General features: G+C 41.3%; 2 protein-coding genes across 3 annotated transcripts in view; one reads left to right on the top strand and one right to left on the bottom strand.

The window, feature by feature from the left end:
* Positions 1 to 1,819, top strand: part of actn3b (actinin alpha 3b) — a 33,716-nt gene extending 31,897 nt beyond the window's left edge. Inside the window, exon 18 of one of the 2 annotated variants that reach the window (XM_034901134.1) lies at positions 1,504 to 1,819. In XM_034901134.1, coding sequence (XP_034757025.1) covers positions 1,504 to 1,614 — 111 coding nt within the window. In that variant the 3' untranslated portion in view covers positions 1,615 to 1,819. Of the gene's footprint in view, positions 1 to 437 lie in introns of both variants that reach the window. The other variant, XM_034901133.1, reaches the window with a different exon arrangement.
* A 142-nt stretch (positions 1,820 to 1,961) lies between these two features.
* On the bottom strand, positions 1,962 to 15,546 carry prkd4 (protein kinase D4). The gene is made up of 19 exons (XM_034901135.1): positions 15,079 to 15,546; positions 14,537 to 14,705; positions 12,074 to 12,212; positions 11,075 to 11,206; positions 10,333 to 10,487; positions 9,929 to 10,124; positions 7,999 to 8,082; positions 7,356 to 7,503; positions 6,957 to 7,080; positions 6,128 to 6,205; positions 5,304 to 5,517; positions 5,059 to 5,084; positions 4,905 to 4,977; positions 4,433 to 4,539; positions 4,173 to 4,334; positions 3,525 to 3,623; positions 3,171 to 3,438; positions 2,603 to 2,688; positions 1,962 to 2,178 (listed from the first exon to the last, which is right to left on the bottom strand). Exons 2-19 carry the CDS (start codon positions 14,690 to 14,692, stop codon positions 2,017 to 2,019), a joined length of 2,409 nt encoding a protein of 802 aa, XP_034757026.1. The 5' UTR covers positions 14,693 to 14,705; positions 15,079 to 15,546; the 3' UTR covers positions 1,962 to 2,016.
* Positions 15,547 to 16,229: the final 683 nt, after the last annotated feature.

Raw genomic sequence — 16,229 nt, 5'->3', positions numbered from 1 at the left:
ACAGTCAACTTCCTGCAGTAACCTGGTAGTCCTCTTTACATGTAAACGACATCAAACAGGGAAAGTAACACAGTGACAGCAGAGAGGCTAAATTAGAGGAGTCTGTCATGAATGAAAGAATCTTTTCTTCACACCATCTTTTTTGAAATGGAAAGCCTGGAACCTGAAATTAGCCGTGCAGCATAGGTTACCATGGTGATCTAACCTAGCTAACCCACTGAACTTGCCTTGTGGTAAACATCCTGATTGTCACTGTTCCCAGAGAGGAAAGTGTAAAGTTACGGCCAAAACTAAAACCATAAAGAGTTCTTCAGTTAAATGATTTTACGGCTACAGAATGAAATGCAGGTAGAAGTTTAGTTTCAAAATCAGCTCCTGGCAAAGTATTAATTTAGTCCCTGGTCTTTGTTACAAGCCTGCTTCCCTCTCTCCTCCAGAATTACATCACAATGGAGGAGCTGCGCAGAGAGCTGCCACCTGAGCAGGCCGAGTATTGCATCAGCCGCATGACCAGGTACATCGGAGCCGATGGCCCCTCCGGCGCCCTGGACTACATCTCCTTCTCCAGCGCCCTCTACGGGGAGAGCGACTTATAAACAAAGCCGCGTCTCTTCACCTCCTCCTATTTCTCCTATGTGGAGAGAGAGCAATTTAAACCCCCTTCCACTGTCCTTATCATTTTTTCCTCTTTTAAATCCTAACTTTCTTCCCCTTCTCTCCATCCCTCCCTCCATGCCCCCAAAACACTGCCCAGAGAGGGTGAGATTAGAAGGCTTTGCTCAAGTTTAGAAGCTGTGTTTGGACTGGCCAGCTTTTCCCTCACATAGGTGTCTTTAAAAACAGGAATGTGCCAGGTATTGCAGTCGACTTATGTATGCAGCATACATATATACCATACCTGACTTTAGAAGACGTTAAACAGAAGTAGGTGTAGAGGGTGAGCGTTTGTTAGAAATGACTTAATTTGAGCAAAGCCTCCTGCTCTCCCCACTCTCTCAGATGACATTTTTTTGTAGAAGGGTTATTAAAGAAGAGAACGTGATAAAAAAGCTGGTCAGTTGGCTTGGTTGGTTGTGTATTTGTGCAGATGCATGCTATGTTGAAGTTTAGAAATGCTATCTTTGTGAGTCTCTGACTCTTCCTTAATCGTACACAATCATTAGGAGCTTGTTAACATTTCAGTCAGCAGAGGAAAAAGCAGGTCAGGTGCTACGATGTTACAAAGCCAGTCTGATACTGAAAATACTCACCACAGCACTGTGAAACCTGAATGTTAGCAAAGCTAAAACTTAACCTGAAGATCTTAAAGCCTTAATCTCAGGAACAAACAGAAGGAAAATGTGAGCACTGAATAATGAGATGCAGAGAGCAACTTAAAGCACTGTGGGTAAGTACAGGGCCACGGCTGGATGGGGACTTAAGAACGAAGACAGAAAGACCGATCCCACACACCTCTCTCCAGAAAAGTATTTCAGCTAAATTAACAACCCATCCCCGATGGAGGAGAGACAGAGAGAGGTGTCGAGCAGTGAGAGACAACAGGGCATTAGGAAAGTTGTGGACAAAATAAGAAGAATCAATACTGTAAGTGGGACCATAGCAGGCCTATGTTAGTGATGAAGAAAATAGGGTTTTGGTCCCATTGACAGGTCGGCCATGATAATCAGTGCAAGTCTACTCCTCCGCATGCATAATATTTAAATTTTATCTGTGCTCCATTCTCCCCCTCAACTCATTCTGTCCATCACTGATGCTACAAAAAACAGTTACATTTTAAAAACCTCAACTTGGAATAAAAAAGTAAAATTATATTACTAAACAGCAGTTGTGTTATTTTTTTCTTAATACTAGGCACAAGTAGGGCTAATTGTGCTACAGGTTTATTGGCTTGTTTTCTAATCACTACAAACCCACAGAAAACCATGTATAACAGCAGACAAATAAATACAAAGATAGCTCATGGTTCACTGCTGTTCGACTGTACAGACTCACTGACCTTTAACCTCTGTGACGGGCTTACATGGAGTCGTTGTCAGGGTCCCAGCAGAGGTGGGGTGGGAAGTCCAGGCCTCTCTCCTGGGCGTAGCGTATCCAGCGCTCCTCGTCCCCCCGGTGCGTCAAATACCTGCAGCCCATCCTCTGCTCAAACTCCCTGAGGTCACACCACAGCTGGAAGTCCTGCAGAAGGATCAGGAGTGGGTGTGATGGAAATGTATCTTTTAATTTGACCCAACAAACCAGTTGGTTCACAATTTTAGATTTAATGATGACATTTTTGCAAGTGGAACAAGATGCCTTAGTTTTTGTCTTTCCGCCACCTTAAATATTCAAATAAAAATCTCTTAACAGTGGTGTTCATTAAAATTATCCAATATCAATACATTAGGAACATTTCATGTATTTTCTTCTGTAATGACCAATTGAAATATTTAACACAACCGCAAAATTAGATAGAAAACCTGTCATAGTTAGCAAAAATTACATGCAATCTAAGATGCATTAGATGGTGTATTCTAATTAGGATTTGAATAAAGGTGTCTCATCAGAGCTCAGATCTTTACGGACTTTATATCCGACTATAAAGAAGTGTAATATATCTCACCTGCAGCCAGGGGTGTCCCAGAGCTTTGCCCACACTGAACCTGCGTCTCACAGACACCTGCAGCAGGTTATTGATGAGACTCATGGCTGGAGACAAAGGAGACCAAGAGGACTGATATACTTAAATTGTCTCAAAAGTTGTCAACTAGAGTCACCCAGTGGCCATCAGGAGAAAATGTGTGTGTGATTCTGTCCGGTAGAGTGCAATAAGATAATATTTAACCCTTAATACACTTCAAATTCAAGCAAGATGAATGTTAAAAAATAGAAATGTTAAAAGCAGAGATACTGCTGAAAAAGATTCTCAGTGCTCTCAAATGTTTCCACAAATCACAAATTGTTTACAGTGATTTATAACAGTGGACATTTAGCGATTATTTGATTTAAATGTGCATTTACATGGTAATGCTGCTGCCAGCAGGTAACGTTTTTCTCTACTTGATACATTTAGGAACACTTACATTTGAGCTGCATCCATGAGCCGTTTGATAATCAACAATGCAGTCTCACATCAGTGTCCTTAAAAGCAGCAACAGGAGAAGTTTTCATAAAAAATAAATAAAACCTACCCTCCAGTGAGATGGAGGCCCATGGTTGTCGTGGGTACATGAAGGTGGCGTTGGTGATCTGCTGCCTGATGTCCTCGTCCTCGTTGAAGGGAAACGTGCCGCTTAGGCTCACGTACATGATGACGCCCACGGACCACATGTCCAGAGAGCGGTTGTAGCCGCTGCTGCTGATCACCTCGGGTGCCAAGTAGGCCGGCGTGCCCACGACGGAGCGACGGAAAGACTTCTCGCCGATGATGCGGGCGAAGCCGAAGTCGCACAGCTTCACCTTCAACACAGAGGCGATTTAACCTGTTATTAAAACAACTCACCTTGGTGCTTTAAAACACAGCGTAAACAACCCTATAAACTCACCTGAGGGAAAGGGTCGGCAGAGGCCAGCAGTACGTTCTCAGGTTTAAGGTCACAGTGGGCGATGTGCTTGAAATGCAGATACCGCAGAGCCTCAAGGATCTGCAACACACAGAAAGGACAACAACATGAGATTATGACTATGAGTCATCGTATAATATACATAATATTTTGACTTTATTTATGCAGTAGGTCACGTAAAAATATTCAAATTTTAATGAGGGATGGCCTAAAAGAGTCAGACTAAAATTACTTTTGTTGTCCACCAGTGTATGTTTCATACTAGATTTTTGGATAAAATCTATAAAAACATACAAATATGACTTAAAAAAGGCTTAAACTGGGACTAAAAGGAACAAACTATAACTCTGCTGTTACTGGTCCAAACTACCCAGTGTGACGATTAAGTTTTTAGAAAAAATAAAAATAAAATAAAAAAATTACAAACATTTATAAAAAGTCAGAAAATAAACATAAGGAGACATGTTTTTTTTTATTAACCATCTCATGACCCCCCCCCCCAGATTTATCTTTTGTCCCCATGTGGGGGTCCCGGGCTTTAAGTTGGGAACCTCTGTCTTAAAAGATAAACAGGGAATTGGAATCATTTTAAGGCCCGCAGAGCATTTAATGATGGCAGAGTGATCTTACCTGCATGACCAGGAAGCGGGTGTTGCGTTCAGGGAGTCTGCCTCGCTCACTGGACAGAATTATCTCCAGCATGTCTCCATGGAGCTTCTCCATAACGACAAAGACGTACTCCAATGTCTCAAACATCCCCTCCAACAGAACCACACCGAGATGGGACAGATTCTAGGCATCACACAAACGCACAAAGTAGATGTTAGAGAAAATAATCTTAGAACGAGGACAGAGCTAAAACATGCAGATAATATAGAGTGGATCAGTACCTGCAAGATGGCCACTTCATTCCTCAGCTGTCGCTCTTGCTTGGTGGGGAAGCGAGTCTTGTCGATGACTTTGATGGCGACTGGCCGACCCGACTTCCTGTGGGTACCTGAGGAATGAGAAATAAGTCACCTCTATTATTATAATTCTTATTATTAGTATTAGTATTAGTTCGACATTAATTCAGTTTTAGATGGTTGGTAAGGATTTGAAGCCCCCAAATTTCATCTTGATCTCCTGGAAGGTTTTCTTAAAAAAAACAAAAAAAACCCACTGTAATTAGCATAGAGACAGTGCTCAAATAGCACAATTCAAATTAATTGCCTCCTTTGGGTTGGTACAAAACGTTGGTACAATGTTAGCATTTTCCTCTTTGCCTCAGCTGCAAACCTTCCAAGAAGAAAACATGCTCTGCTGATTCTTTGCTTGACATCTGACCGTTAACATCGGAAGAATTCTACAGAAGCCGCTGACCTTTGTACACCACTCCAAACTGTCCTGAGCCCAGCACCTCGTCTGTGAAGATCTGATACACCGAGCTGATGTCCTGCACACACACGCATATGCATGCTGAAGAAGAAGTTCACTGCAATTATTAATAATTCAGCAGTATGGAGTTGATCCTTACCACGCTGTCTCCGCGTAAATCCTCATCTGTAATCAGAACAGAAACAAGATCATTTTAACTCGGACTTATTACAAATCACATGAATAGGCAAATCTAAAATAATTGGGATTAGTTTGGGTTTATGTTCCATCACCCACATTAAGTTCTGTGCAATAAATGATTAATGGAAAAATAGCTCATCACACCTATAAAGTAGTCATTTCTAATTTCTGTCCAATAATAATCCAGAGGGGTTTCTAGCTCACCCTGGTTCTCCTCGCCGTGTCCTCCGCTGCTCTGCACCGGCATCAGAGCCTGGCGGATGGCGCTCTCCCAGGGCGGCCCGTCTTCTCCGGCCATCACGCAGTACACCAGCGAGGCCGTGACCACCTCCAAGGAGTGAGCGCTGTTGCCTGGCAACAAGGGCACCGAGAGCTGGCCGGGGCCTCGGACCTGCAGCACCTCAGACAGAGTGATCTCCTGCAAGAGAGAAAGTAAATGCATAATGTTCTGTGTCTTTTTCAACATTTTTCTGTCATCCTTAATATCTTTTATGTTCTCCACCGGTCTCTGTAAACTTTAAAATCATTGTTATTGTTAATTAACTCTTACAACTGTCAGCCATTAAAACACAAACTTTTCCTCTCCTCAAGTCCTCTCCTTGCGTGAGGAGTTGAGGCAAAAAGCATTTAACAAACACGAGGCATCTGCCCCGGAGCGACAGCAATTAGATGCTCGCTCCTCGATGTGCCGTTTAGGACTCGGGACGCCCTTCAACATGGCCGCACTGAGAAGGATTTCCGGGTCACAAGGCGGGGGGAGGAGTGGAGGAGGTACACATTTTGGAACTGGGAAAGGCCCTGTGTGTTTTTTTAAACATGCTCTTCAGAGTTGTGTCAATACATCATCAAGAACCTTTATGAAAATGCATCAGTATCAGCTTATATGGATGCTGAAGTTATATCGCCATCTGCCTAATTGGCCACATGTTGAACCAATGTTGGATGCCAAACATTCTGACAAGCTTCTGGTGTTATTAAAGGTCATATTAAATAAAACCAGTCTACTACTGAAGTGTCATGAATTCTACCTTGTAGTACTTGGTGCTGCTCTCGTTGTGGTACAGAGTGATGGTCTTCCAGTCCAAGATCCAGTAATGGCGTTTCCTCTGGAAACAAACAGAAATAATTCATAATCTACGGGATGTATGGAGGACTGAATGGCTCCGAACAAGCCATTAAAAGGACACATTAGAACAGACTGTCCCACCTGATGTGTTGTTGTCGGTCCATTTCCTTAGTCAAAATTTATATTTTAGAGTGTTAAATATAGGAAAGTGCTTGCACACATATACACACGCACTTTTGGTTAGTAAAAACTTATGTTATTACTTATTAAAGTGGCGTTTGGTACCTAGAAATCTGATGGCACATTTGTATTGATTGTATTGTTTTTATTTCTTTATCTTTTCTTACTTTTCTCATTCATTACTGTAATTTTTTGTTAGTGTAGTATTGTTGTTTTAAATCTGTGGTTTTATTTGTTGTGAAGCACTTTGGTTCACTTATCGGTTGTTGTAAAGTGCTATATAAATAAAATACATTTACATTTACATTATTATGTGACTAACCAAATGTGCCAAAGAGTGTACAAAGCAAAGAAAAAATAGAAACAGATTTTTTTTAAAGTTAGGAAAATGATTATTTTCTAAGATGTATGTGTATTTTTATTAAATTCTTTGAGGAAGGTGAGAGGTTAATTTTATCTGCAGTACTCTAGGCAGGTCACAATCAAAAAATGTTCCAGTGTTCTCTTATAACAAATGCAGACTGACTTTTCTGTGGCAAGTACAACCAAGTATAGTCTTTCTGAGTGTGTGTGTGTGTGTGTGTGTGTGTGTGTGTGTGTGTGTGTCTCACCAGTGTGTCAGTGTTGGTGTGATGCAGCAGCCATCCCTCTCTCAGGACTCCACCTGCTCTCCTCTTGGAGTGATGCACCGACTGGACGAGCCTCATCAGAGGGATGTTGCTGCTGAAACACGGACTGAACGGAAAAAAAGGAAAGGGACAGAAGACAAAAGACAACATGACATGAAACAGAAGAGAGGCGCTGACAGGCTGATTTAAGGATTAAAAACTGAATTAAAGTCACTTTTCTGGGCTCTATAAGTTTGTGGTGCAGATGAATTCAGTGATAGGAAAGAAGAGTGGTTTAGTTTGTGTGTTGGAGTCCAATCAGGACATTGTCTCGTGACCTCAGGAGACCAAAGTCTCCTTTTAAAATGGGATGACGAGAGAATTAATGAACAACCCTCTGACCTCATCGGCTCTCGCAGTTGCTCGTCTTCTTTGGTGTCTCCGTCAGTGGACATCTCGTCGTCAGAGGTTTCTAGTGTTGTCGTACTGGTGAGCTCTGAATCATCGTCCTCTGGGTCTGGGGGGCAGCTGTGGCTCACGGCTGAGGATTCTGGGAAAGTGACATCATATGCAAAATATATTAGGGCTGCAAATAATGATCAAACCACAGAAAACAGTTTCAGTTAACTGGTTCACCTTTAAAGAAACAAAAAAGGGGGAGATCAGTGATTTTGTTAGTTTACGGCTATCCTAGCGGCTCAATGCGGCTGTGCTGAGATTACTTCCATCAGCACGCTAACATGCCGTTGTTCAGCAGGTAAAACGTTTACCATGTTAAACTTAACACTGAACCATCACACCACTAATCATCAGTGCTTGGACGTACGGCATGTTTCTGGGAATCTAAAATAAATCTGTCAAGTCTTCTGCACATTGAGGGGGAATCAGCATTGAGTCATCACAGGGTTATGGTTCTTTTTCAAGAATAAAAAATGGAAACCACACTCCCCCCCCCCCCCCCCCCCCCCCCCCCCCCCCCCCCCCCCCCCCCCCCCCCCCCCCCCCCCCCCCCCCCCCCCCCCCCCCCCCCCGGATTGCTGCTCACCTTTACCGTTGATGCCACTCCTTTCGCCTGTACAGTCTCTGGGGACCAGCGGCTCACAGCGCCGATGGCAGTTAAACCTGCAGTCTGACCAGAGGGGAGGGCCGGAAACACATCATGAGGGCTACTTTTATACATGTAAAAATAATACTAAATGAAAGTGCCAGAACTTGACTTTTAATGTGATATAAAGTTCACTGAGCTCTGAGCCACACCCTGGCAGAGATTCTATCCAATCTGTTTCCACAAGTGTGTGGGATACACAGCGCTCTGCTTACAAAGAAAATGTTTCTGAACTTCAAATCCACAAATGGCTCATCAGAGCCAAGGTGATGCTGGATCAGAGCATCTAGAAATGGCCACAGTGGAGGAAGACGTTTTAATTTATTGCATGACTCATTGCTGCAGAAAGATAGCTACCGAGCTCATGGAGATTGCTGAAATGACAGCGTAATAACGTAACAAATTCAAATTTTTAAGGCCAATATCGATATTGGAGAGTTTACAAAAAAAGTTTGTCATTTTAGTAGATAGACAGGTATAGATAGATAGATATTTATTGATCCCAAGAAAAATGGGAAATTCCTGTGTTACAGCAGCAAAATCAGTCACAAAGCACAAAATATAAATATAAATGAAAAACTAGGAAAAATTTACATACATACAATATACATGAAATAATAATACGAATAAAGTAAAAAGACAAATATATTTGAATATGTACAGGATGGGGGAACAAAAATGTGTAACTGCACTATTTGCTTTCTTGCCGACAGTAAGATGAAAAGATACCATTCACCACATGTAAGTATTGGGAATAAACAAAATGTAGAGTTTAATTAGTGGGATTTAGAGGTGCTGGTTTGTGGATTTTTGTTTTGATCAGAACAAGGCTAGCTGGTTCCCCGTCTTTTCAGTCTTTATGCTTAGCTAAACAGCTGCTGCTAGCTACATAGAGACACGAGCAAAAAAAGCGAATGCACGTTTTCCCAAAGTTTTAAACTATTCCTTTACATAATTTGCACATATGTCATTAAACAGGAACACCACTGCACTAATGCAACTGACTGATAAAGCTAGTAGTAGTAGATGCATCATCAGAATCAGAATCAGTTACATTGGCCAAGAATATTTATATACACAAGGAATTGGACTTTGGTCAAAGGCTTTAACCCTCTACACATTCAACAAATACACACATCATGCAACTACTACTAGCTTAATCAGTTCTAAACATACGATGCACTTGTGCATGTGGTTTCTAAACGTCCTGCAGAAAATGTGTGAAATATATTTTCATTCATACAGGTCACAACAAAATCAATAACTAACTAGAATGGAACTATAGCTTTAAACACGGTTTGCCTCATCTCAAAGACCTGTTCAGTCTTGTTGTAAAATAAAAACCGAGCTAGCAAATGTACAATAATTAGAATGTGAAACACTTATGATTAGAGGAACCCTACTTTGCCAGACACCCCTCCACCGCACTGCGGAGGAAGGTCTAGCTAGTCCACATAGCATCCCTGGATGAGAGAAATTCATGCTCTGGTTTATTGGCATTTCTTCTTCAAACAAATCACAATTATCATGGGTGGCGCCAAGCTTGGCACGGAGCAATGGTGCTGCTGCAAAACAGCCTCTGGAAGGAACTTGTTTTGGTGGAATGTGTGTACGTTCAACGGTTGTTCATACAGAGAGTCTACTGTAGGATTACTGAGAGGATTTACCCTGCAGAGATCTGAGGAGAAGATAACTCCTCGGAAATCCACTGGAGGGTAAAATGCCAACACAAAGAAAGAAGAAGACAACGGACATCTGGCCAAAATGAAAGACATCTGGCCAATTTTCCTGTGGCAACTGAACAATCCCGGGAAGTGGAATGTCGAGGATATAGACTAGTGGAACTCAAACGCTCCTCCAGCCCTCTCACCTGAGCACTGCAGCCCCTGTCTAAAGAGCCCTTTGAGCAGCCGGTGGCAGTACTGGCAGACGGTGGGTTTGGTGTAGCTGTGGATGTGGAAGGTGTGAGGGACCTGAGCCCTGCTCATGTCGCTGTACCCGATTCCCAGCCAGACCGGGGGCTCCGCCCAGGACGGAGGCCTGGATGAGGGCTTGGACATGCTGATCTGGTGAAGGACAGACGATAAGTCGTCAGTGGTGCATATCAGCGTATATTACTGGATATAATGTGTAAATATTTGATTGGAAGTTCTTTTTCAGAAAAATACACCCTTGAAAAACCTGGTCTAGAAGAAAACGTGACACATTTAATGAACAGTCGACTGGGAAAAAAAGATCTAGCATGCTTCTTTTACAATACAATGACTTCCTTACCTCTTCCAGACTGCCTCCTGCCTGATTGGACAGGGAGTGCGTCCGAGGTCGTCGGGGAGGGAACAGGGAGAGGCTGGTGCTAACCTGACGCCGCGCTCGACTACAGTCATTGGGCAACTGGAAAGCACAACGTTTATGGAAGTCTAATCCACAACCTGAAGACCGGGAGAGGTAGAGGAGAGCAGACAGACTGGAGTTATTAAGGTTTATCTAGATAAGGACAGATACAAAAACATAGATAAACAGTCATTTGATGTTTGTCTCAGTGTTTTTGGCTGAAGCTAATTTACAACACTTGTCTCTAGTAGGGCTTTTGGTTAAAAAAAATAAAAATACAGATTAACATTATTAAAAATAAGATAAAGATGAAATAAAATGGAATAAAAAGAAAAAGGAAATAACTTATACAGAAAGAGCATCGTTTGAAAACTAAATATTAGAGCCTTATTGTCCATGAATTAGCCACAATTTGGTATTTCTTTTGAAGGTGGCTCATGTTGGGATACATTTCAAGTGGTCTCGCTCCATAAATTAGTCCCTTTTACTGAAAAGGCAGTTTGGGAAAATATGTTTTTTACAGAAAGGGATCCTACAATTGCCTTTTAAATCTTAATATCTATGAATCTACTAATTTTATATTGTGTGTTAGTAAATAAAACATCAAACATACCTGTTACACAACATTTTCTCACACTATAAAAACGCTTAATGGCTGGATAATGAGGTGAGTCAGCGCCTTTACCGTCACATTTTAATCCCTGTCGAACGAGGCCCCACAGCATTTCTCCACAGTGGTGGCAGAAAGTGGGAGTCCGGTACGTTTGGACCACCAGGGTGTGTGGACGGGTCCTCATCTCAGTCACTGACGCTGATCCTGAGTCAGATCAAAAAACAGAAGATGGTTTACCGTCTGAATATGCCACTGATTTGATCCTCTTCTGAGAAATTTTGCATGTTGTAGCTGGAATTTAATAATTGACAGTATTTGACACCATTACAGTTCAGTGGGTTCCACTTGTGTATGGAAAATCCAACATGTATTAGTACCAGTTAGTAGGTGATATATTCATATTGTGACAGAAATATGCACACCTTCTATTCTGGAGTGGAAAAACTTTTTTTGCTGTTTACTGGCAGTTCAAGATGTGAAATATACCTTAACGTGCCACCGACTAAACTGTAAGTAGCCCTATGGTTCAAATAACTTCATCTGAAATAAAGCTATTGATAGTGATAGTGTTTCCTGTGATATGTGTGGGATATCTTTTTGCAGTATATTTGTATTTGTGGCCGAGAACTTAGTCAGGTAGGATTTAGTAGCTTTGTAAAGGCGGTTGACATAAAGTACTTTCACATACTGACTCTGTACCTCACAGATAACTTGACAGCCAGTGTGGATCTAAATAGTGTAAAATGGTAACAAGGAAGCAAAGCAATTCAAGCAAGAAATCCTGAACATATTTATGTTATCAGAGGCATTAAGGCACGTGGCCTTTTGATTTATAAAAGTAGGTCTTCTTAAAGTATTTATAACGCGTTTCCTTCCGAAATAAGACTTAATTTTCTCTTAAATAACAGTTGCTGTAACAAGATGATGGTTTGCATCAATTCAGATCGGGTAACTGTACTTTGTATTTCAATCTTACAAACATTTTGTAAATCAGACAAGATTACTAAGGGGAAAACACTAAATGAAAGATGACGTTTTTTTTTTCCTCGCCCTAAGCTGTTGACCTCTGACCTGCGATGACGACCTCGATGAGGTCTCCATCCTGCAGCTCGTCCAGGTCCGTCAGGCGATGCAGCAGCTGCTCTGAGCCCGACTGATGTCGGAACAGCAGAACCTTCTCCCCGACCCCCACCACGCTGCAGTCTGGAGCCTAACACACACACACACACACACACACACACACACACACACACACACACACACACACACACACACTTCATTTGATACATTATTCATCATCATTATTTGTAAAACCACCAACTATGATCTCAAGTCTGGAGACAAAAGAAAAACATTTTACCTTCACAAACTGACCTAGTTAGTAAAAAGAGAGCAGACTTTCATTGTGATCATTCTGTGCTCAGTAGATCCAACATGATACGATCTAAAACACTGAATATGACAAGGAATCCGGCATCTTTAATCTCAGCCATTGACCTTTGCTACATTCACATGTGCGTTGCTATACATACACACGCACAATACTATACAATTAATTTTACCAGGACATAATAAATGAGAAAAATATAATGCAAAGCAAACCACACTACGGTTTACCATAAAGTTATTTCAATATCTGGCACAATTAAAAAACAAAACAATTCCTTACAGTTCTAGCCGTGTAATTTAGGGTTACTTATGTTTTAACATTTACTGAAGGATTCACATTTTTGTATGAAATTACATTACACAAGTACTGTAATAAAATAAAATTGCACATTGTGAATTTCTATTTCTGAGACGCTAAAAAGTGACATGTTAAAGTTGGAGATAGAGGTTTTTCTGCCAGCGCTGACACATTCTGTATATGCATTACATAACACGCTCAAAGCATCAGGTTTGTGTACAGTGAAGTGCGCTAAAATGCACAACTGAAACACACATTCTTCAGACCCTGTTGACCTGCCGTCAGGGAACTCGAGAAAAGATCAAAGTCAATAGGAGCGCTGGTGAGAGCGAGGCAGACTGTGTGTGTGTGTGTGTGTGTGTGTGTGTGTGTGTGTGTGTGTGTGTGTGTGTAGGTGTGTAGGTGTGTGAGAGAGAGACAGGGAGGGAGGCTGTGGTTGGAAAGTTTGCTGTGTGCTCGTGTCAACCACAAAGTCAAACTGAGGCAGTACGAAGACCAGATCAGCTGACACTGAGATCAATACATCTAACAGAAGGACTCTTACATTTGACTCTTACAGAAGATTAGTAATCTTGTTTTTTCTTCTCCAAGTTCTTAAAAATAAAGTTCAATGATAGCAGGTAGTGAAATGGAGGGGATGATACGTTTGTGTGGCGTCAATGTAACATTTTGAGACAGAAGTACCTTAGTATGTGTCACACAAAAACACACACAGCTGTTCTAAAGCTGGTTCAAACAGCTCCCATTTAACCTGCTTTAAAAGTAGAAAACAACAGTTTAAATAGGATGTGTCAGAATATATACACTACAGTCAAAACCACTGGAACATCCTTCAAACGCAGATGCCTCACTTTGCATATAACCTACACCCTTCATGCATAAGGTGACCTTTCAAAAGTCCACTTCCTGGCTCAAAATGTCATCTGAAAATGTTCCAAGTGGGACTGTGTTAAGGGTTAGCGCATATTTTCAGTGTGCTAGCTACACACATCTTTTGTAATTAATCATGCTTTTTAGCGGTGGCCTCTAGCTCACTTAGAAAGAGCGTTCGCCCCATGTGGACTGAGCCCTGCAGCGGTGCGGGTCCGAGTCCGACCTGCTGCCCTTTGCTGCATGTCATTCCCCGTCTCTCTCCCCCTTTCCTGTCTAACCACTGTCACGATACAATAAACAAAAAAGGCCAAGGTCTCTTTATAGCACTTAATTACTGACTTTCGTACTGCTGCAAATGTCCACTGGAGCAGCTATGGGCTGAGTGCCCTATGCCTAAGAAAATCCTAATCATTGTCATTACATTTTTCAAAGCCACATTTTACCTGCAGGTGAGGGATTTGAACCAGCAATGCAAATTCTAGGCACACATAAAACAGTGTTTCAGTTTTAACCAGTAGTAAAAGTTACTTATAAATACTGTTTTTTTTGTTTTAACCCACCGACCTGCCAGATATAACAATATAAAGAAAAGGCTGACCTAAACTAAATTCCACCTAAACAGACACCAACACCAATTTCAAGATGAATCATTCAGTTTTGGCTTGTTAAAGGGGCACTACGGCTAATTTATCTCTGGACTTCCTATGGGGGGACTCATCTTTTGTTAAAATCAATACGGCAGAGACTGAAATATCTTGACTTTCAGTCTCTAGTAAGGGTCAGGCTTCAAAAACACTTAATTCTACACTTCCCATAATACAACTAGATTGCATCTTTGTAAGTACATTTGGGGAAATGCCCCTTTAAGGCTCTTCTGCTTACAGAAAGAACCTTTCTGATCTACTGCATTATACCCTGGAAATGGTCCAGGACAGCAGAATAAAATGATGTGACCAGTGTGAGGCTCTCATTACCTTGCGCTCTATGATCTCTGCAGCCAGCCTCTTGGCATGGCCATAGCTCAGGTTGCCAGCAGGCACTCGAACCACCTCCCTAAAGAGGCCGAGCTGGAACTGGAGCAGAGCTGGCGCTGAGAGACTGGTGGGACTGGAGGGAGTCACTGCGAACATGGAGAAAGATCCTCTGTGGCGAGATGGGATTCATTAATGAATTATTACAATAACAAAGAAATATGAATGACTATGATGTATGATGTACAGAGGTTTAAAAAAAAAAAAAAAAAGACAAAAAGCGGCCGAGGTTCAATGAAGAAAATATATTGGATATAATATATTAATATATATATATATTTTTTAAAGCTGGTACAGATGTATATTTAGCGGAGCTAACTGGTAGATTCTTCCAAGAATTATTGTTAAGATTCAATCTCTATTTAGTGAAGTGTCAGAGGCATTATCTAAAAGTTGGCTACCAACTGATGTATCAACTTTTTATTATGGACTCAGTAGTATCAAATTTGATTTAGAAAAAGATTTCCATTTTAAGAAGTAAATACCTTTTCGTCCCCAAAAACTGATGCCGATTGTTGAAGAAAACAGTAGTATTCCTTGGTTTTCAAAATAAAAACACTGAAATGAAATACTAAAGATGTGTAAGATGAGTAACCTTACTTACTAATCCCGGTTCAATTAAGCCCCGATCGTTCACTTTAACTGCAGGATGGTATCTCGACGACGTGACAGCGATCAGTCTACATTGTAGATTCTCAACATACACTCTGATGGCTTTCCGGTGGGTCTGGTTTCCTTTTCGTGTGGTTGGCTGTCGATGAGACAGGAAGTTACAGAGAGTCTCCCCTCTGGTACAGCGTACGGTTAACACCCCCAGCCTTGGCTGCTAACACTTACTCATAATGTAATGGTCGATATCTTGTCAGTTTATAAAAGCAGGGACAAAAAAACAAAAATTGGTTTGAAAAGTGGAGTTTGCATTTATTGAACCTTTAATAAAATACACATTAGGTTGGCCCCTTCACAGCGAGCTCCATCAAATCATCAGCAATATAGGAGCTGGAATTAAGAGTCCCCACACATATACAGGGCCCTCATACCCACAACATTTACAATCTATGGCTCGGAGTACAGTAAATGCACATATCTCCAGAAATATTTGGACATCAGAGAAACAAAGATCTGATCTATCTTTGAAGCTTTGGATCAAAATAACCCTGAAGCTGAGATTCAGGATAAACATTTACAACTGTTTCTCTCAACTGTTTTATAGGGCAACATTAGTTTGTTAATGCCCATATATTTATGGAGTTTGCCGATTAATACCGATTCAGAGATGCTTGAGAAATTCTGAAATTTCCAGAAGACACCGAACCAACACAACAGACTGATATAGAGAGAAGGATTTTTTAGTATTGCTATTACAGTATGATGTGTAGAGATCTTAAAACTACAAAGTAGTGTTGCACTAACTTGTACACAGCTATGTGCTGTTGAGATTGTGAATAAAGGAATTCCCATCATTCCCACACGTGACACAGTAAACATACATATAAAGGTTGTATACGGATAACTCTGTACATTATTTGCTGCGGACGACACTTAAAGCACTTCTCCTTCCGTAACATCTTTCCAAAGCCCTTTCCATTATTTCTATTTTCATCTCTGACTCCTTCCTGCTAAACACACTTACTTT

The sequence above is a fragment of the Etheostoma cragini genome, chromosome 19 (assembly GCF_013103735.1).
Source record: "Etheostoma cragini isolate CJK2018 chromosome 19, CSU_Ecrag_1.0, whole genome shotgun sequence".
Lineage (NCBI taxonomy): Eukaryota > Metazoa > Chordata > Actinopteri > Perciformes > Percidae > Etheostoma > Etheostoma cragini.
The sequence above is the reverse complement of the archived record's forward strand: the minus strand, read 5'-3'. Positions and strand labels throughout refer to the sequence as shown.